Consider the following 23,208-nt stretch of genomic DNA (forward strand, 5'->3'; position numbering starts at 1 on the left):
CACACGTTCGCACGCACAACATTGTCGAGCGTGCAATTGGCATCTGGAAGCTGCGCTTTCGGTGCTTGCACAAGTCGGCAGGAGGACTATGTATGAAGCCTCTCAGCTCTTGCGCAGTTACGGTGGCAACGGCCATACTTCATAACATGGCTGTGCGCGGAGGCACACCTATTCCGGAGGGGGAGGAGGAGGTGTAAGCGGACGAGAAGGAAGATGGAGAGGGAGAAGTTGAGGTCCTCTATCCTCCACAGAGGGCTGCTCTGCACGCTGCCAGGGTTGAGGCAAGGCAACTTTTGATTGCAAATGTTTTTGGTTGATTTATTTTCTTTTTGGATTAACTTGCTGAGCTGATCATTAGCCATCATCCATGATTGAATGGACTTTTCTTTTGATTCGTATGATGGAATTTTTAGGTTTCTGAAAAGTAAACGGAAGTTTCAAACCTTGCATCCATTAAATGTTCTGTGTGTGATTCTAATCATTGTGTCCATTCCATAAGTGCTCTATGCAACGCCAATCATTGACATGCTTCACTTAAGGTTGGCGAAGGAGCCTACACGTTAGAATTTCTGAGTCAAAAGTTGACATATGCCCAAATTACCACATCACATTGCTGATTCATCTTCATTCATTTATTGGCCATTGAACACAGGTCACATGGTTGTCAGAGGATTCCCTTTCCGCTGCTTTGCCTCATGCATAGCCTTACGTGTCGTCTAACACACAGACAATGTCCATCACAAACTAATGTCTTTATGCAGTCTCTTCAAACGAGCCTTTATATCTGAACGTGCACTTAGATTGACACTGCTTAATTTCCTTGTGGATAAATAAGGTATCTCATAGAAAGAGCAAGATTTTACTCATAGGTTTCCAATGGCAATAGAGAATCAGTTGTTGACTCATTAAGGATGACAGAATGACATACAATCTTGTTGATCAAGTATTTTTTAATGAAAATGCGCATACAAACACACACAGACACGGCCACTGAGTGACTGTTGCTCAGCATCTATAAAGACAAAGACATACCAAAATCAGATTAGGAACTGTGAGGAAAGGAACATCAAAATCTAGAAACCAAGAACAACTGGCTCACCTTCAGCTGGCAGCAAGATTGGTACCGAGATTGAGGGCCTGTTGAATTGTGCCTCTGCTAGGGCATACCTCTGCTTGGCCAGTTCCAGCTGGGATCTCTTCAGCTCCAGAGACTGGCAAGCGAGCTCATTTGCTTCGGTCAACTGGCGCTGAATGTCCTGCAACACGACCAACTTCTCCTTTTCAATGTTCACCGACTCTTTGCTACACCGACATGGTGAGATTGTGTCATGTAAAGAAGTCCTGGCGAAGACGTGCATACGGGAGGTGGTGGCGTAGTGCACCCTTCAGGCTCAGTGCTGCCAGGTGAGGAGAGCAGCACCGAGCAGATGGCTCGGTGTCTGGGGAGCTTGGCACATTGGGGGGTGGCGATGACCTGGAACATGAGGCCTGTTCAGCATCACCTCTTCTAACGTCAATCCCCCTAGGGATTCCATGTGAGACTGTGTCTCCCATGATCGCCAGTGCCTTCTTCTCAAGTGCTGTTAAGGGTTGCACCGAACTGGTCCCCGCACCTGTCCTCGCCCGGTCTCTACGGACAGCAGAAGCTCTCACCTTAACCTGGCTTGAAAAAAAATCATGCCATTTTTTGCTGACGTCCTGCCAGGACCTTGGTGTGCCTGATCCAGAGGCAGCCATCTTCCTTGCTATGTCGCTCCATAGCTCTTTTTTGTTGCTGTTGCACAAGTTATTCCAAAAGCTGGAAAACAGTGTCACCTTGTGCAAGCTCACCTCGTCCAGCAAAACTTCAAGTTCCTCTGACGAGAAGCTTGGTGCCCTTTTTTACGTTGCTTCTCCACCATATTCTGTATCTAACTCTCTCTCTCTCTCTGTTCAATGAAGATAGGTGGCTTTTTATTGAAAACATTAACCAAAGGCAATCAATACCGCATTAAACAGAAGTAACTGCAGCTGCTTGCCAATCAATTCTGATTGTAAAGTACCTTACCATTACACCTTCTCGTGAAGTGGAAAATCGATTCCTGAGCAAACGATGCCAACTAATTCAGCACCTTCACTTGGGACAGCGCCTTTGTAACGTCGAACGTAAGAGGCAGCGTGTTAAGAAGCTTCCTAAGGGACACTTCGGGGAACACACTTAGGAACATAAACAACTTTGGAAAGATATATCTTTTGAGTCTTCTTAGCACGCTAAGAGTGAGCGTTATCGGGGAACCGGCCCCAGGAGTAAATGTAAAAATGTAAACAGGTAAACAGTGCAGTGCAGTCAATGTAACAGGTAAACAGTGCAGAAGTAAAAAGTAAACAGGTAAACAAGTAAACAGCTAAAGTGCAAGACAGGAGATGTAGTTTTTTCAACAGTGTTACAGCCTCTGGAAACAAGCTGTACTTGAGCCTGCTGGTGCGGGAGCGCAGGCGTATCGCCTGCCAGATAGGAGTAGGGTAAAAAGACCTGATGGTTTTGGTGGGTGGCATCCTTGACAATGGATTTGGCTTTGTTTGTACAGCATTTATGACATGTGCTGTGGATGGAGGGGAGTTGGGAGCCAAGTCCTTTGGGCAGATTTCATTACTGTTTGTAGTGCCTTGCGATCGGCAGCATTGCACTTTCATACAGAGATGCAGTTTGTGAGTATGCTCTCAATGGTACAGCAGTAGAAGTCTGATAGAATTCTAGGACGCTTTCTTAAGGGTCCGTAGAAAGACTGGACTCCAGACTGGAGGAGTTGAGAGACCAAGAAAGATTTTCTGTGATGTGGACCCCAAGGAACTTAAAGCTAGACATACATTCCACCTCAACACCGCTGAGCACCCCGGGTGTGTGCCTTGCTCTTGGTTCTCCTGAAGTCCACAATGATCTCCTTGGTCTTCTGGGTGTTGAGTGCCAGGTTGTTTTTACACCACATAGCTAGGTGCTGAACCTCATCCCTATATGCTATTTCATCCTCCTCTCTGATCAGGCCCACTACTGTGGTGTCATCTGCGAACTTGATTATGGCATTGGAGCCATAAACAGGGGCGCAGTTGTGGGTGAAGAGGGAGTAGAGCAGAGGGCTCAACACACAGCCCTGTGGCACGCCAGTGTGGTGGAGGAAGAGAGACTTCCTAATTTAACAGTCTGGGGTCTGTTAGTAAGGAAGTCCATAATCCAGTTGCAGAGTGAGTTGCTGATGCCAAACTGGCAGAGCTTGGAGATCAGCTTGGAGGAGATCACAGTGTTGAATGCTGAACTGAAGTCAATGAACAGCATTCTAACATATGCATTGGGACTGTCCAGGTGGGGGAGTGCCGGGTGGAGCGCTGTGGAAATAGTATCCTCGGTTGATCTGTTGTGTCGGTAGGCAAATTGGTACGGGTCCAGTGCAGTGGGCAGACATGATTTCAGTTGTGAGAGGACCAGCTTCTCAAAACATTTCACAATGATGGGTGTCAGTGCAACCGGGCGGAAATGGCTCCATTCCTTGGCTGTGGATTGTTAAGGCATTTCCTCTGGTTGGATCTGGCTGAGCTGAAGGTCTCCTGGTCCCTAGCCTTGAGGAGAAGGCGAACTTCTTTTAGGGAATAATGTCACTGTTTTATGTGTAGTCACTCCCTCTACACACTTATATAATCCAGGACAGAGTTGGTGGATGTATGAATGTGCATTTGGGAGTCTGTAGTGGCATCAGCAGCAAACACATTCCAGTTGTTGTGCTGGAACTGGTGTTGTAGAGTGGAGTCTGCGGCCACGTCCACATATACCAAAACCATCTTTTCCCCCCGTCTTCCCTGGCATCGTTTCAAAAATATTTGCGTCCAAACTGATCCATCTCAACACGCTACTTCATATTCCAGGCCTATGGGTGGGGCTGTTTCTGTTACAGAAATTCACCATAAATGAGAGGAAGAGGTGCATAAAGCTTGCATGCTGTATACAAAGAGACAGTAGAAGAAGAAACCAAGCACATGATAAATACGACGAAAATAGCTAGTGCAAGGAAACCAGAATTGTTTGTGTGGACCGATAGTGAACTGTCAACTGTAGTCAATTGTAAAACCAAAAAAAAACATTTTTTTGGTTTGTGAAGGGTGCTGTCCAGTCCTTTATTTGGTGAACATAGGTGCAAATAAACTTTACTTTCTTTGGTTGTATGGTCCGCGATTCACATTAGTTGTTGGCTATCACCGCAAGTGCATTATGCTACTAAACACTATTCCTACCCAAGTTCTAGGCTATTCCGTCGTCACATTTACTATATAATATTGCTATAATACCATTTCATTACTCGATACTTTTTGCCTGCATCAAATTGCGCATTAAGTGCGCATCTACTGTAAGCTTAACATGATTTCTAAGCGACTTGTAGGCTCATATCTGACATTTATTTATGTTGTGACATGTAAAAGAAATGAATGTCACTGGCACTAAGCACACATTCATTTAAACTGAAAACGCCCTTCCCTAATAACTTCTGACTAGTTCTCTCGAGTCAGTCACTGACAGTAACTAGAATGCATCAAGACAAACACATAGGAAAAATACTGTTCACCAAGTCATGATAAACTATGTTTAGCCTTCTGAGTGTAATCTCAGGTAATGTCATGTACGAAAACTAGTATTGCTAGGCAATACTATAATATGTGTCAAGTCGAGGGCAGCTGAGGTGTGGCGATGACATCATCGATACGCAAGTATGCGGCTTCGCCATCCAAACAAACACGTAAAGACAACGTTTTCAAATTTTTTCACCCTGGGACCAGGTTTCAAAAAAGTGCGTCTTCAGGCAGTGCATATACAAGATTCGTTTGGACGATCGCCCAAACCAAAAAGCGTCTCCATGTGGATGGCGAGCATTTCCGGTCAGAGTGAGTTGTTCATCTGGTCGCGGTGAAATGATAAACTCGGGAGGGAGCTGGTCGAAAGTTGAATGGGTAATCCAAAACAAAGTTCTTGCAGCTTTGATGAATATCCAATAGTGTGTGTCTGTTGTAAAACAAGTAGGATAGTCAAAGTAAATAAACACTAAATTACAAAACTGGACAGACGTCGAGCCTCACGTTGTGCACGCACCGCCATCTTGGGTCATGTAGGTCCATGGATACATCTTTCCAGCAGATTTGTTGGGTGAGGCTCCAAATTAAAGGAGCCTTTAAGTTTTGGTCAAAAATTAACAAACTAGCTACCCAAAAGGCATGTCAAACCTTGCAAACACCACCCAGAGCCTTATACAACCCCTGGCAAAAATTATGAACCATCACTCTTGGGGGATGTTTATTCAGCTGTTTTATATTTTAGGGGAAAAAAGACAAATCACAGATGTGCCTCAACACTATTTGTATGCAACAGATAACATTCTGGCTTTGTGAAACATAACTCAAAGAAATTACAATCAATCCTGAGGAAAAAAGTCACAATCCTAATGGAATCACAATCCTAAAAAATCATAATTAGTACTTCCTTGAATTCTCTGCATAGACTTCACTAATGCAGAGACTTCACTAATGCAGAGAATTCACTAATGTAGAACAATATTCTTCATCAACCAGGTTTCAACTTTGTCAAGTAGCAGTTGACAGATAAGCTTTACAGGATGGTGCCTTGTTATGCACCATTCTCTTTAGCTTCCACCATACATGTTCAATTGGATTGAGATCCAGTTTGTTTGCTGGCCATGTCATTGATTGATATGTCTTTCATGAAGAAAGGTTTTAATGGTATTTGCTCTATAGCAAGATACATCATCATCATCCTGGAAAATGTGACAGACATATATGTTTGAAAGTTTTCAACAATTGCACGGTATGCTGTATCTAACGTGTACCCATGGCAGAAACCTGATGTTGCCTTGACTATAATCAAGTGATTTGGTGAGGGCAGTAGGCTACTTTTCCAAAGCTCTTTCTCTCCCAAACCTTCTTGCAATCATTTTTAATTAAATTTCATACTGACATAAAAACAATCATTTTATTAAAGGCTATGTGCAGTTCCTAAACAAGTGTAAACAGAAATGTTAACTCATGCTGTAGGCAACAAAAGGCCTATGTATCATCGTATTATCAACAGAATCAATCTCAATTTCTTCCCAGATGTCCACCTGCAAGGCCCATTTTCCACTGACCCATCTTCACAGAATGCTGCCACTATTGGTGTTGAACTGAGAAGACGAGTGTGTAAACCTGGTGAGTCTTTGCATGCACTGAGAGATGACATTTATGAAAACATGTCCATTGAATAGGCTGTGCAGATTGCTCTGAGGGGGAACAAGATATCATTGGTGTGGAGGTATTCATTACATTACATTACATTTAGCAGACACTTCTTGATCAAAGTGACTTCAGCTATATTACAAGGGATCACATTGTCCCCGGAGCAACTTGGGGTTAAGTGCCTTGCTCAAGGGCACAACAGTGGAAGCCGGGAATTGAACCGACAACTTTCAGGCTACTGCACGCTAGCCCAGCTCCTTTACCACTACACTACAACCCCCGTATTCATGAATGCCATGGGCGTTCCGAACTAGTGCAAAAGCTCTGGAACAAAATCCACACAAGCTAGCCAAGGCCTATGAGATTACCCATAAACGTGATGCCATTAGGCGAGCAGCTGCCAGCGTGACTCAGCTCATGCACTTTTGTGAGCAAGCTACAGAGCAACGGGCCAGGACAACTGCAATACATGAGTGAGACAATCCTGATCGAGATGGATGTGAGCTTTCCACATCATCTGAACCGCAGCACCAGAACCTGTGCAGTCCGCACTAGGGTTGTGCCAATGGACAATATCATCGTCCATCGTGATGGTTGACAGACATCACGATGGGAAGCAACCATTGTGATGCCACGCCCCCACATGCCAGTCACTAATTCATGCTGTAACAGGCTAAAACATAAAAAAACACTTTCCCTGGAAATGAAATTGAGCCTACTTTAAAGGCTGTCAGCCAAACAGTTATCACATATTAGTCTACTGTCTTATAAGATAAAACTGACTGTGACGTGAATGTGTTTGTCTTTTTGTAGCCTACATGTCTCGCAGGCCTATAGCCTACATTGGACGTAAAATATGTAGCCTAATGTTTTAGCAGAAAATAGTCCAATTGAATTATTATTGTTAGGCTACGACTAGGACATTCTAGCGCTCAAATATTTTTGCAAGGGTACAGCGAGCGCCAAATGCGTTGTTCTCCTCTGTGTTAAAATAAACCATTTCTTTCGTTAATTATAGGATCAGGAGGTAGCCTATCTGTCTTTTACTGTAAGGCTTGTATTTCATGCATTTAGCAAAAGTCCCAGACAGCAGCGGAGTGGTAATCGGGATTCGTTATTTGTAAAAGTTTTTTTTTTTACTTTGCCCTCCTATAGCCTGGACTGCGCGACCGCAGCCCTTTACTTTCACTTCCCGCCGCCCTCATAATCAGCATAGACGGTAGCCTGATAACGTGGGATGCTGCATAGCGTAGCCTACTGAAGATTTTAAATGAGACCACGATAGTAGTCTTACTGTAAGTAGCTTTTTTGCTAGGCCCAGCGAAGGCTGGCAATGTGTAATATTCTGCTGGTTGGTGCAAACGCAAGTGTTCAGATTGATTGTCAATCCGTCTGTCACCACGATTTTCTTGAAGCAGATCTTCCACCCAACTTCGGTAGCCTGGTCAGTATGTCTCTCTTAGATGTCCACGTTCATCATGCCATATAGCCTATATAATATATTTTTTATTTTTTATGTAGTAAATTATAAATGTATTTCTGTACAGACATATGGTAATTAATTAGTGTTTACTAACCCCCCACGATATCATTGTCCATCACAATGTTTTACTGTACACATCGTCAAATGCCAATTTAGGGGACATCGCCCAACCCTAGTCCGAATACCGCCCCCAGCCCTGAGTGTGAAATGTTTGGGCCCTGAAATGTGCAAACATGTGTTGCTCTATTGTATGGAGGTATGTGCTCTATTGGACACCTGCCTTTCCGATGTTATAACAGCATTGACCTAGACATTAAGCTGCCACTCCAGCCATCTACTGTTTAGTATTTGCAAGGCATAAGTTCAGTCAATGTGAATGTCCGTGGGGAGATCTACCTGCCCATTCAGATCGGCCCTCACACAGCTATTGTGAATTTCATCGTTTTCAGTCACGAACACGCCTTGACTTTGGCAGCCAGAAAATTATGCTATTCGGGGAGCAAGTGCCCTATTTCAATCCCAGCAACAGACAGCGGATATTGTTCAGCCCCTCAGCATGTCTACTGAGCCATCGCTCACCACAGACCGGGGCTCTGGTGTGCCTGACCACTTGCAAGCATTATACGCTCTCAGCTCTGAGAGCTCTGCTGAAGTGCAGGGGAACGCCACGAGTTGGCACAGTTGCTCAGCGCATATCAGGATGTTTTCTCCAAGGACCCACATGATATGGGTCACACAGGCCTAGTGAAGCATTACATTTTCATTTAGACACTTTTATCCAAAGCAACTTACATATGTCAAGGGCTATTGTTCCCAGAGCAACTTGGGGTTGAGTGCCTTGCTCAAGGACACTGGATGCCAGGAATCGGACCCACAATTTTTCAGGCTACTGTCAGCTAGCCCAGCTCCTTAGCCACTACACAACCACTGCCCACATGAAGCATGATATTCAAACCCTGCCTGGGCCTTCCGTGAAAAAGCATCAACGTAGGATGGCATTTGAAAAACAAGTAAATTCTAACGAGCAGTCAAAGGTTCTAGAACAGAGCTCTCTTTGCCCATAGTTATGATGCAGAGGAAGGACCTCGGGTTCTCAATGAACGTACCGTTAAGGATGCCCATCCTCTGCCGCGGATCCAGGATACCCTGGATATCCTGTCAACAGCCAAATTGTTCAGTACATGGTCACATGACTGAAGTAGACCATTTGGGCCAATCAAAGCGCTACATATAATGTAAATCTAACCCTGACAAAGACTCAAGAAACACTATAGCTATTGTAAAATAGGGAAGTAATATGGTAGTGTGGGGATGTTTTTCAACTGTGAGAACTGGAAAAGCTTGAAGGGACAATGAATAGAGACGAATTTGACACAATATCACAAGAAAACCTGGAGAAGTTTGAGCTTGGCCCACCAGTAGGAAAAAAATAGTAGGTTTCCACTGCAGTGAATTTCGCTTCATTCTCATTTAGGTTGAATGGAGCTCAAAAATGACCGTCCACTCTGGTTCTAGAAGTAAAAATCCCATTAATTTTCACCATTGAGAATTTGATTATAAGCCATGAGATTGTGACCATCCCAGATAGACTTACCACAAGCTACGAAATTGATGCGACTGTATATGTCACTACAGACACCACAAGTTCATATAATATCAACTTTGGTTGAGAAGAAGACATAGAAATGAGGAAACCCTAGATTTGCTTAAGAGGAAACGACGGTGTTTCCAGTTCAAGGCAGCTTTGTGCCCATTCACCGAGCTCTCCTTTATTTAGAAGTCCTACACTACCTAAAATCCAACAAAGCATGTAAAGCAGCGTCTGGTGTTGATCACCATTGCCATGGAAATGTTTATGAATGAATTAATGAATGAATGAATGAACGTATATTGCTACTTGTTCAAAGAAGATGGCAGCTGAGGTAGTAAGGAGCAATATGCATACCTGCCAACATTTAGCTTTCAAAATACAGGAGATTTAAACAGAACTCATTACTGCTATTAACCCACTTGTTTTAACTGTATAGCCGCTTGCCGGCCACTACAGCCAAACAGCTTGTTGTTTTTACAAAGGTTGTTATCGCACTTTATTGTTACTGCACCAAATGGGTTCTTTACCCATTAATGTATAGGAGCTGAATTTAAACAGGATATTTTAGTTTTTAACTAATACATTTTTTATTTTAACAAACAACTTATTTAGCCTTTATTTACGTAATAATAAATGTTTACAATGAAAGCACTTATTAGGCAAATGTGTGTAGATATCTTGTCAAGACAACAGTAATGATTTCCCAGGGGGGCTGAATACTTTTACAAGCCATGGTATATAAAAAATGTTCCTAAAAATACATTGCCAAGCCTTCCTTAAAGGATGCTGGAATATGGTCTTACCTGAATTTCAAAACCAAATGTCTCATCTGCATTCTTCTCCAGGACCACGTTTGTCCTATAAAAAGATTATTTTTTATTATTTAAAGCTAAACAACCTGCACACTGCTCACATACATGCAGTGGCACCTGAATGTGAGCATAACTGCTGATGTCCTAACTCGTTCAGGACCACGTTTGTCCTATAAAAAGATTATTTTTTATTATTTAAAGCTAAACAACCTGCACACTGCTCACATACATGCAGTGGCACTTGAATGTGAGCATAACTGCTGATGTCCTAACTCTTTCACCAATAAGGTATTGAGCACAATAGGTTGAAGTCTCCATATGCTACTTTAATTCATGACTTGCAAATGTATCACAATGACTATGAAACAAAGTTAAATGAGAAATGAATTAGTGGTCAAGAGGTCAGGTCAGAATTGAAATCCCAAACAAACTGTAATTTCTGAAGTTTCAAACAAAACTAATCCTGAATCTTCTGACTTGATTGTATTTGTATTATATTGTATTTGCATTTGTATTGTATTTTCTCCTGTATAATGAGCACAATGGTTGAAAATGGCCTTTTTCTGAGTCATTTGATCAGATTTTATTCACATGATAGAATAAAAATAACAGAAACTGACCTGATTAGTTCTGATGACTGTGTCAGAGGTCTCCATTTCTGAAAGGGAAATGTTTAAAATATTGAGATCAATATGTTTTGTATAGAGCTACACAAAACATATTGATGTCAATGGGGCATTTTGCCCATGTTCAAGGTGAAAAATAAAATAGAAAGATTTTCATAAGACAAGTCAAATTGGTGTTTTTAAAAAGAAGGGATCATGGAGAATAAAGAAAAACATATTAAAACAATATTTGTATATTCCCACAAGGTGTTTGGGAGCTCTGAAAATGATAACCAAAATGATTTTTCAGACTTGTGAGGTCTGCTGTTCAGACCCTGAAGGGATTTATTTTCTGTTCATTGCTTTTTGTGAGAGTGTTTCTACTTATCTCAGTAAGGAAAATAAATCAAGAGCCTATGTTGAGTACAAATACGTCTTCTGAAGGCCTAAACAGAGCCCAGCCAAAAACTCCAATACAATTTTGATCAACTTTGAGGGACAACTATGACCATGCAGGATCATCCAGACCAAGCGTGACGATTTTGCTACATACTATTCTTATTTATGTACCAGCAAGCAAAATTTGAGCCTCCTACATGGTTTAGTTATTGCGCTGTGGGCTTGTGAACTTTGACAAAAAAAAGAGGCCGACCAAAATCGACACCCCCCTCCCCCTCTATACAATATCTCCTTGATTGTTTACATCTTATCATGAATGGTATTATTGCATGATCGCTAAACGTTTGATTCTGCGCTTGTATGTAGGCGCTGCCATTCAGTTGTGGACGTTCGTATTGCGTTTATGGGCAGAGAAAGGCGCAGTTTACACTAAGGATTGATCGATTGATAAATATGACAGAAACTTGGGTCTGACAGCGTTCACAATCTGCGGTGTGTCTATGACGCTGATAACGCTACGTTCGCAAATGTACGTACATCTGGCCCTAGGTAACTAGCCTACATATAAACCATGCCATGTTTTCATGAAGGTTAAAAAAAAGTTGAAGTGTGAAATATTATGATTATAGTGATGATAATTTCATAGAGCAAATAAAAATAAATTTCAAAACAAGATCCTTGCTTTCTCTAGCCTATGTTTCCTAGACACATTTGAGTTCAGTTTAACATCAATGTAGATTTTGACCATTGTCTTATATTTCTGAATTTCATCTGCTAAGAAAGCTTTCAGCTTTCCTCTTGTCTCAAACCAAGACCAACTCAAGATCTTAAAATACTCTTTTGCTGTTCTTTAGCTCCTTATTTCTCTTAAAGGGGGTTTAAGAGAGACGGGGCAGAATTCAGCAATTCATTCTGAATCAACTGATTAATTTCTGTGAAACCAAGATAAGTAGTGAGCAGCATCTTTTTAAAAAATGTGTGGCTCTGTCATACAGAACATATACCCACTGTTGAATATTCCATGTACAATAATTGTGGAAGTTTATATCACCTCTGTCATTGGGTCGTAATTATCAACCAACAATCAATCAATTATTGCTGATAGTTGAGACTCATTAATGAATGTCATTTCCTCACTGAGTCTTGATTAGGAGCAAACACCTAGAAAATCCCATACTGAAATCTATCCATACCTGGTTTAACTGTCATAAACTATAGAGACCACAGATAATGACTACCGCCCAGTGGCTCTGACATCAACGGTTATGAAGAAGCTTGTGAAGAATTTAATTCGCTCATCCCTGCCAAGTTCTTCAACCCCCTCCAATTTGCCTATTGAGCCAACAGGAGCCTTCAGCATACCTGACCACCTTGGAGAGAGGGAAGGGGAATTATGTGTGAATGCTGTTAATTGATTATATTTCAGCATTCAATACCATAGGCCCTCTCACTTTGGTCACAAAGATGAGGACTCTGTGATTGAACACCTCACTGTGCAAATGGATACTCAGCTTTCTCACCAACCGATCACAGGTGGTCAGAGTGGGCAGTCTGGCATCTGGCACATTAACCATCAGCTGTGACCCCCAAGGCTGTTTTAAGCACCCTGCTGTACAACATCTATACTCATGACTGCAGAGCCAGCAGCAGTCATTCCGCCATCATGACATTTGCAGATGACACAGTAGTGGTGGGTCTGATAATCAACAGCAATCAACAGGCCTGCCTGAATCAGGTGGAGGATGTAGCAGTGGTACCAGTTCAACAATCTACACAGGCAAAAAACTGTACTTCCTACGTCAGCTGCGGAAATTCAAAAAGTCATCCATCTTGAAGGCCTTTTACTCTTCCGCAGTGGAGAGTGTTCTAACAGGTAGCATAATCACTTGGTATGGGAACTGTACAGCCTGTGACTGCAGTGCCCTACAGAGAGTTGTAAGATCTGCTGAATGCTAGCCTGACGAGCCAGACCCATATTAAAATGTAGGGTCTGGGCACTCACCGTTCGCAGTGCTCAGTCCGAGGGGCAGGATAATCAGTTGTCTTTCAAATTCCCTCTGCACGCAATAGGACAGCGCAGCTTAAGAGTCCCATGCTTCCCACCAGCAGAGCTAGTTGGCTAGTTCAAACGTTTGCCAACTTAATAAAAGCTTAACTCGTATCACACTGTTCGCCAACAGCAACATCCATCTTATTTGTTTTCAAGTAGCAGGGAATTCAAGCCAACCCGTTGCAACTCTGCCATCAATCATTATGTTAAGCCCACCTAACTCTATACACGATTTCATTGGCCTGATTGAGTTTCGATTTCTGGAGCTCACAAGCCAACGGAGAGTTGCTAGATTTCTAGGCTAGCTGAATGCACCATCAGAGCACCTTTCCCTACCTTCAAGGATATCTATACCAGAAGAGTACAAGGTGCTCAAAATATTTTGAAGGACATTTCACACCCTGACCATGGACTGTTTAAACCACAGGTCAGGCAGAGGCCTCTGTTCCCACATGGTTAAAACAGAAAGACCTTCCGCATCCTGAACTAACTTAAAATTACATTACATGGTCTTGCCATACTGCACTTACACACACTGGACTTTTTATCCCCTCCTCTCTCAATCTATTAAATTCTTTCTAAATTCTTTGTATTCTCTCTGTGCAGGAAAGTTAAGCAGCTAAATGCCATTTCACTATGTTTTACAACAGGCTGTGTGTAAGTCTCTATGTATGTGACAATCCTCTCAATCATTGAAAAGGCAACCATAAAGTGTCCTTTGTGTTGAGCCTGTTGGGAATGTCTGCTATCATTTGCAGAGTTGTTCAAGACTGCATTCAATGGTTCATTTATATATAAAGTCTAATTGTGTGATCCTACACTACATATGTTACTCTAACACAAGGCCTTATTGTAGTACATTGTGCCCTGTGCCCTTGTGGGAGGTTGAAACACTGAGGAAAGAAATGACTGTGTCGCTTCCAAACAAGGGCAGAGCAGTGCACAGCTTCAAGATGGCCAGCTCCTAGACTCTCTAGTCACACGGTACACACACAGCTGCTTGTCTGTAATGGGAGTGAAGCCAAGATGCTTTGGAGAGACAGACATCCATTTGGTGCCTACATGCCATGCCCACACATTCATGATTAGCATAGTACAAATAGTCAACATTAGAGTATCTCAAACAAGTTTAGAGTGCTTATTAAGACTACAGTAGGTGCCAATTATATCAATCTTTGTATAAAACCTGATGTAGGAACATGTGTACGCACATTCCTATGATGTGCGTACACATCATAGGATACATGGATAATGGATATTCTTACTGAGCTCACACACTTCTCTGTTTTGCAATTTGCACATTTATAAGTGTGTTGGAGTCTCAAACCACACCACATTTCTGCAGAAATGTTGTCATTGCCCAACAGCAGCAGAGGATCCCTTTTTACAATATGAATAAAAGCAATTATAACTCCAGTCTAAAAACAACCCAAGGTCCATGTTTGGATGGTAACGAGTGTACATTTTATTTCTGATATCAAGAGGCTTCATTTATAAAAAGGTTGCATAGACACCACATTTCACTTGATCTTAGACAATTTTTCAACTGATTGTATGCACAAAAAACGTGTGTATGCCATTCTTTCAGACTTTATAAATCACCAATGATCATAAAATTGTCCACAACCGAATGGTTTTATGTCTCCGCCTTGTAAACACACGTTCATTAATATAATTGGAATCAATATCCTAACAAAACTGTACCTAAAAAAAAAATATTACAAACAATATTTGTTGTAGGTCAATAACTTATTTAGTTTTCAAAGCAGCGCTTACTGGAAAGAGATCTTGTGTGTCCATGCGACTGGCTTGTTTTCACTCCTGCTTGCAGTTTTGTGAAGTATCAAAACTATTTTCCAAGTGTTATGAAGCCCAGATCCTCCCCAATACAACACTGATATGCTACCAAACAAACAAAGGGAAAACAAAGCTAATATGCCTGCCTGCCTGCATAGGTTATGGCTATTTTAGCATCTGGACTCTTTCTCTATGGGGAAATATTGTTTAAATATATGCAGAATTTATTTTGCCATTATTTCCCTAAAATATTCAAAGTCTTCCCTGATAAAGGCATTGCTAGTAGGGCGGCTAAGAGCAGTTTTTTAGTGGAATCGTGCAAATAGTGATACAAGCACCAAATTTGGCACAGTTGTTCTCTACGGCATACTAAAACAATTTGTCTGATTTGCCACTGGAAAATCCAAGATGGCAGCCCAGTTTTCAAAAATGAGGTACTGTTGGAATCCTTGGATCCTCCACTGTCTGTTACCGTTGGTGAAATTGAGCCAGTACATGCATGTCTATGAGGAAAACCATCTTTAAATATGGCCGCCATCTTGAATTTTTGAGTGGAAAATCGGGTAATTTTAAGTATGTCCTAGAGAACAACTGTGCCAAATTTAGTGCTTGTATTTGTATGATTTTTGTATGATTTTTCTATTATCTGCCTAGCTATACCGAGGCTGTCAGAACAGATGTGTGGGCATCTGATGAAAACAATTTTTCTCATCTTGAAAGTTGAATTTACTCAATGGAAACGGTAAGTTAGTCATCTTTTTGTCTGACATTAAAAACATCTGTCTGACATTAAACTATCGTTAGGCTGCAAATATTCAAATGTGCAGTTTGAAAAGGCTTATGGGATGAGTAGTTCATTCGTTTGGAAATGAAATACAGTCTTGTACCTTTGCCTTTTTTTCGTTTTTTGTTAAGTTTTTTTGCCAGCATGAAGTGTTGTATGATTCCGAGTCACATCATAGCTGGTCAGCCTAAGTCAGGGTCTAAAACTCTTCACTAGACATTAAGAAATCATGTTAATTTCAAATACTTATATCACTGACAACAGTAGTCCAGCCAGGATATTGTCATTTAAAAAGTGAAGTTGCAGCCCTCAACTGATGTTGATGGTACCATGTTGTGTTTTGGCCTGATGCACCACCCTCCACCTATCTACTAATCACAAAGTCAGATATTATGATTATGAACGTATCCAGAAGCGCCACCACCTGGCCAAGCTGGAAATGTAACAGAAATGGGCAATGCCTTAAAGGTGCTCTAAGCGATACTGGGCAACGTCTCTTCTGTTGACTTTTCAAACAAAACAGAGAGCTAGCTCACTACTTCCTCCCTCTCCCTCCCGTGCAATTGAAACTCTCCTAAACACGCATCTCGTCTGTGATTTGCTGGAACAGTTTGTTATGTTTTCATGGGCTAGGTTTGCTCAGGTTGTTTTTGTTGCCATTCTTGGAGCCTGGGCTGTCCACAGAGATTGCATTTTTTTTACAGTGTATTCAGGACACAGACAGCTAGCAGTTGGTTTTGTTGGTGCTGTTTGCAGTAAGTGACATCAAATGATTTAGCCTAAAAAACGTGTGACATCGCTTAGAGTACCTTTAACTGATTTATCTGAAACTTGGTAGGTATAACATATTGGAAATTATTATTGTGATGATAATCACGTGTAATTCAGATGCCTAGCATAGGGCCACCATCTGGCCAAGCATGAAATGTGCCAGTAAAAAAAAGAGACTTTTAGTCAACTAAAACTTGACTAACAAAAATTATATTTGAATGACTATATATGACAAAGACTAAAAAGGACATTTCGTCACAAGACTAAGACTAAATTTAAAATAGGTGACAAAATTAACACTAACACACACACACACACACACACAATACAACTGACCTGCCTGTACATTGCATATGTGTGCAAGATCTGCACACATACACATGCATGCACACACACACACACACACACACATGCACCTCACGCATGCACACACACACACAAACACAGAGAAAGAGAGAGAGACACACACACACACCGTGAGAGACACACACAGACAGACACAGGCTTGACCGGGGGTGTGGCCCAGGGACTCACTAGTGCCCTTTATGTCACAGAGTGTCATGCTTAGCATGTAGTTTAAGCTACACACACCATATTTGGTAGGTGTATGTAAGTCCCCAAGACAAACAAGTTTTTTTAAACTAACACACACACACAGAGAGACACACCATTAATAGAAAGATAATGATATTGATATATTAGGCTACTGTGTATTTCGCACCGCACACAGAGAGCCAGACCCACATACACAGAGACACACACATACACACACACTCACAGAAAGAAAGAGATAGCGAGACACACACACGCAGAGACACACAAACACACACAGAGAGAGTGATAAAAAGAGAGACACACACACACACACAGAGACGCACACAGACACACACAGAGACACAGAGAGAAGCACACACACACAGACAGACATACACACACACACACACACAAACACCATAGTCAGACTCACACACGCACATACACAGAGAAACACACACACCACACAGAGAGACACAAACTATACAGACAGAAACAGACACACACACACACACACAAACACACACAGAGACCCCCACACATACACAGAGAGAGAGAGAGAAAAAGAGAGACACACTCACCGAGACAGACAGACCCCCTCCCCCCACACACACACAGACACACATTGATATATTAGGCTACTGTGTATTTTACTAAATCTACGTAGGAAAAGGCCAAACAAATAAGATTAATATTTCAGCGCAGCATTTGAGGCAACAAGGTAGTCATTGCGTGGAGTCAATGCAGAAGCATGAAACAGCCTTAAGGCAAACATGAAGAGGGATCATGCCACCCCTTCCGCACCATACCATGTCCAGTAGAATAAAAACAACTTTCTAGGATCACTTCTCAACCGTTGCAAATTAGATCACAAAACGTTTGTGGTAAATTGGTCACTTCCAGATGCATCATCGTAGCCTATGTAATTGTAGTGTATTGCCACCTACTGAATGACATCACAGTAAAATGTAACATAACAGAAAGTAATCTGAATGAACATCCTGAAACTTCTTAGGTTAATAGATATTATGATCATCATAATATCTAGACACTCAATCTGAGTTTAGCCTACACACGCTGTTGACTGACCGCCTGAGGACTTACGGTGCCTCTGGAGTTATGGCTTCTAACAAGCGTCCGCGTCTTTTCTCATTAGATGAGATAGTATTGATGTGCATCCACCATGTTTTGATGTCAGTGACGATCATATTGATGTAAGAAAATGACAAAATAAAAATATGAAAGTGTAATATATTTAACGTTAGCATCCTCCCGTTTGTCATGACTAACTATTCGTATGTGAAAGTCAGTTTGAGTTTAGCTAGTGTAACGGATGCCAGATAGCTTAGCTGTGCTTGTGAAACGTTAGTAAACCTCACTCCCCGACGCCTCAAGAGTGCTGCTGGCATGCGAGCCAGTAGCCTGGGCTATTGGCTCAACTGTCAGCACGCTCGCCTCCCGATCCGAGGTGCTGCTGTTCGTAGGTTCGAGTCCGGGCGTGTTCAGGGCTGAATCGCGCAGGTTCAACACAACGCAGGTTACATTAGCACCAGCAAAATATAGGCATAATTCAGTGATGGGTCTTAGCCTAATTAACCATAAAGTTTATGATAAACCCATGCCAGGTTTATTTGCAGTTATATCTTAACACACACATAACATTACCATTAGCCTACTCCTTTCTGGCATGTTCAGTAAAGCTAACATTATCGTTATCCCACTTACAGATAGTTATTGCAAACTACTATTGTATCTGTTCTCTCTCAATGAGTTTTTATGTTGACTAATAACCAAAGCGGGAACCATCATTGTGTTTTCTGCTTATGGATGTCAGGTGTATTGTAAAATGTATTTGTATACAAGTAGGCTAATGTCCCTTCATCTCATTTGTGATTACAAAAAATAGCCTGCTAATTTGCTACCTTCACTGAAGTAACGTTAGTCTAAGACTCGTAATGTTAGCCGAGGATAGGTTGAAGGTTAGTGAATGAGTGCAACAGGTTCATTATCATCAACTGATCAAGTTTAGATAAATTATATAACATGACAATGTGCATGTAAAACAAAACGTAAATCCATGTCAGGTTTGACAGTCCCTGTTCTTGGTGGCATACTTAGTCAAATGACTCACGGTTTCATGCGCTATGCTTCTGCCCTCAGTTAGTTCATATCCTCATCATTCTTTAGCTGTAAGGCCCAACTGTCAGCCAGCTAAATCCCAAATAAGTGCAAGATATGCCTGTCTATTTCAGTTAAATCAGTACTCATATAGTATCTTGTTTCCCAGCTTCTACAGTAATACATACCCATGTGAACCATATTTATAACTTTTTGTTAGTGAAAGACTGTAGACTGTAGAAGAGACTGTAAGTGAGTAGGCCTGTGGCCGTCTATGGGAAACAAGAATATATAATTCTTAATGGATCATATATCATTTGAAAGAGCTGAAAGAAACTTACAATTGACACTTTTCATTAGATTTTTAGTTATTCTTGGTTATTTGAAATGTTTCTCAAATTGCCCTTTTCTCTTAGAAAACCCAGGAATCTAGGGCATTGTAGAATTCCACTGGGGTCTAGAGGGTTAATTGATTGATCTGAAACTTTATAAAATATTGGATATCATTATTGTGATGATATTCACATGTGTAATTCCCTGCCTAGCAAATCACCAACATCTGGCCAAGCAGGAACTGTGCGTCAGAAATGTTCTATGCTTTGAATGAATGGTCCGAAACTTCTCAGGTTAATAAATATTATGATTATGATGACATCCAGGCGCCACCACCTGGCCAAGCAAGAAAATGTGCCAGAAATCACATACCGTAAAACTCCAAATAATAGCCCGGACTTTTGTTTTCCCAAATCGCCAAACTGTACCGCCTAGTATTAGGGACAGGCCTTTAATTCCCTTTACACAAAATTAAAAATTCTTCTGCAAAGATGGAAAATATTATCGAATTAATTATTTCAAACACACTGAATGTCTACCCATATGACTAGGCTATCCGATGACAACTACGGATCATCATTCATTTGTTGTTGAGATGTTGTTCATTGAGTGAGATAAGATCCAAATAGCTAATATAGCCAGAACAAATTAAACACATTTTAATCAAACGTAATTTACAAAGAAATCATATCACACTGAAAGCTCATATTTTGTCACTAGCAACCTAGCCTATTTGTCCTCTGTCAAATACAGTTGCATTATCAGCCCTGACCAAAACCGTTCAGGAATTATTTATGCAAAAGTGGAACGTGCATAATGTTTCATTCTCCCTCCTTTTTCTCATGCTGTCTCACAAATGTCAGCATGACATCATAGCCTCCCATATTTTATTTGGCTTTGATCGCCATTTCAGATCATAGCCTACGCTTTCTCTTTATTTAGAAATAAAAATGTTTGTGAACCCTTTTTTTGTTGCCAGCATAAACACAAGCTTACCCTTGGCCTGTCCGCAAATTTGAAACTAAAGGGATGAATTGAACGGTGACGAAGTCAGACATATAGGCATAGTTCATATTGAAAAAAGTTATTCCCCACAGAAAAAAGCTTTTCCCCACCGCAGTCTTTTAACGCCATCTAATCATAACGTTAGCGTGCGCACTGCGTAGTCTGATCCATACTGGCTTAAGCCCAATTCACACTAAAGATTTGCGACGAGATGCGCTGCAACATTCTATAAACCAGCAACTTGATGCAACATTCTAAAACCTTGCAACTGTGACTAGACATGGTGAATGCTTTGCGACGGCTTGCAACAACGTGTAACATCTAATTCACACTGCTGCAACTCCTTTCTGCAATGGTTTCGCCTCATTGCGAATCTTTGGTGTGAATTGGGCTTTAAACAGATGATCTGGCGGGTTTAGAAGATTAAATACAACCTGAAACTAAAAAACAGACCAGGCCTCTATTTGAGACCGGCCTCCCAACCCTGTAGCCACACCAGGCGTTTAAAAGAGACAGGTGTCTTGGGACTCGGCTATTATTTGAAGTTTTACAGTATGTACATTTCTCAAACACACTACATGTCAGTTGGATTCCGAAATTTCACAGGTCGCGGACGGCAGGTGCTCGGGTCCACCATTGACGCTTGCAGCTATATTTGTATGTAATTTCCTAAATACAATTAAAATAACACGCGACCCGTCAGAAAGCCTGTTTTCTGGGATAAAATTTTAAAAAATATCAGTTGGCCTAGCCTAGCCTAGGCCTATACGTTAGATCAGTGGTTATTGGTCTGGGACCCACAATTTCCCATGTTCATGTAGTCGCAACACATATAGGCCCTATATATTTTTTAGCGTTCAAGCCAACGGATACCATGAGCTAGCCTACATGGTAAGACACGCAAAATACCAGTAGGCCTACTTGTTTGGTACGTGGTGATGTTTGTCATTATATTTGTGAACCCACTTTTGGGTCCCGACCCACCATTTAAGACACTGCGTTAAATTATGGCGAAAAGGTATTCGCTAGCTAAATAAACTAGGTGGACAGGATTAACACGTATGTGATATGATTTGTCCTATTTGATCATTAGGCTACACAACAAAAACAATGACAAGTTCACGAACTTGACAAGTTTTGGAAAAATATCCATATTCCAATATGAATCCAATATTCAATTTCAATTTGTGAGTGAAACGAGCTTACAGCTGTAAAGAACTCTTATCTTAATGTAGGCCCAGCCTAGGTCTACAATATTTCAAAAGAGCAGGGAAACTTACATTTCGAATACGTCTCGGCAAGGTGCCCCCCGAATATGCAAGCGTCTCGTAGGAATACATGTCAGTCGACTTAGAAACAAATGTTACAAATCTAAAATTATTGTAGTCCTACGACTGGGAAGGAAATATTTCTCTGTCACTGTCTTCAAAAGTTTCACTCTGGGTGTTCATTGGAATTCAATTGTCCAGTCTCCGGAAAGTCTTCTTTTTATATCTATCGTCTATAACTGTGAATAATATTAAGTTAGGCCTACATCAAGGAGATTCAGCCTCTGTGCCCTGTGGATTTTTTCGGATAAAAGTTCGTGCCATCAGCTTGGAGAATGTTATTGTATCCTCGACGTGCCACCAGTGTCCTGCCGATTCTTGCAGCGGAAATTGCTCGGAGGTGGGGCTGCAGTCACAAGGCGACAGGATTAGCTGTTTGTTACACAGGAGAAACTTCACAGGATTAGACAAAGTTGGCTTTGTGTAGGACATCCATAATGTAATTTTAAAGGAAATGTCAGTAGGGAATGATGTTGACTGCCTGTTTGCTTGCCTTGCATAAGTTCTTCAATTAGCTTAGGGTTGCCACATGCACTGGATTTCCCGGGATTGTTCTCTTTTTTGAGTGACTGTCCCGGATAATTAATGGTATTTCCCGGATCACGAATTGTCCCGGTTTTTGGTGAAAATTAACTTCTGATTATAATTTCTGCTAGTTTCAAACGGTTTTGTTCTTGGTTGTGTTTATCGTTGATCAAATTCCGTGTACGCTACACAAAGGCATGCTTTTTGTTGATTGGCAGCAACAATAGAGTTTACATTAGGCTATTACCTCGCAAACTGCCGCGCAACCACAGACCCAAATCCCACTTGTAGTTACGCGCCTGTCCTCCTAGTTGCTCTGTAGGCTAATATAGAAAGGGACGGCAGCAAAGCGAGTGTGTGTGTCCGCGTCAACGAGTGCATCAGGGCAAATATAGGTAAGAAACTATAGGACATGTTTCAACATTGTAGGCCTATTCACCACGCGCATCACGCACAAGGGCACCAAAGGACAGAGGGGGTACCAAAATGTAGCCAATAGCTTTAACGGCTTCTCTCTCTTTGAGAATGTTTACGATGTCAAAATGAGCCAACTTCGTGTTAAATGTAAGGATAATCATGCAGCAGCATCTAACTTGAACGTTACTTAGGCCTACTCTAATTAATTAGGAAACGCATCTTTAATGCGCACCAGAGAGAGAGAGAGAGATAGATTGGCAGGTTCTAGGTGTCATTGTTGATATCCCCTTTTAATATATGAAACTTATAACTGCTTGTAACAACTAAATATTATACATAGTATTGTTAATATTGTGTTATGAATGTGGCACAAACAAACAAGGCTAGAGTTTATGGATTAGCCTTATATC

The 23,208-nt window shown here is 41.4% G+C and overlaps 1 protein-coding gene across 1 annotated transcript in view; it reads right to left on the minus strand.

The window, feature by feature from the left end:
- Positions 1–22,108, minus strand: part of tamalin (trafficking regulator and scaffold protein tamalin) — a 43,956-nt gene extending 21,848 nt beyond the window's left edge. The window contains exons 1-3 of the mRNA XM_048241589.1: positions 21,809–22,108; positions 10,753–10,790; positions 10,124–10,178 (exon numbers count right to left, since the gene is read on the minus strand). Coding sequence (XP_048097546.1) covers positions 10,124–10,178; positions 10,753–10,790; positions 21,809–21,868 — 153 coding nt within the window. The 5' untranslated portion in view covers positions 21,869–22,108. The remainder of the gene's footprint in view (positions 1–10,123; positions 10,179–10,752; positions 10,791–21,808) is intronic.
- Between the last annotated feature and the right edge of the window lie 1,100 nt (positions 22,109–23,208).

This window comes from Alosa alosa, chromosome 4 (assembly GCF_017589495.1).
Source record: "Alosa alosa isolate M-15738 ecotype Scorff River chromosome 4, AALO_Geno_1.1, whole genome shotgun sequence".
Taxonomy (NCBI): Eukaryota; Metazoa; Chordata; class Actinopteri; order Clupeiformes; family Clupeidae; genus Alosa; species Alosa alosa.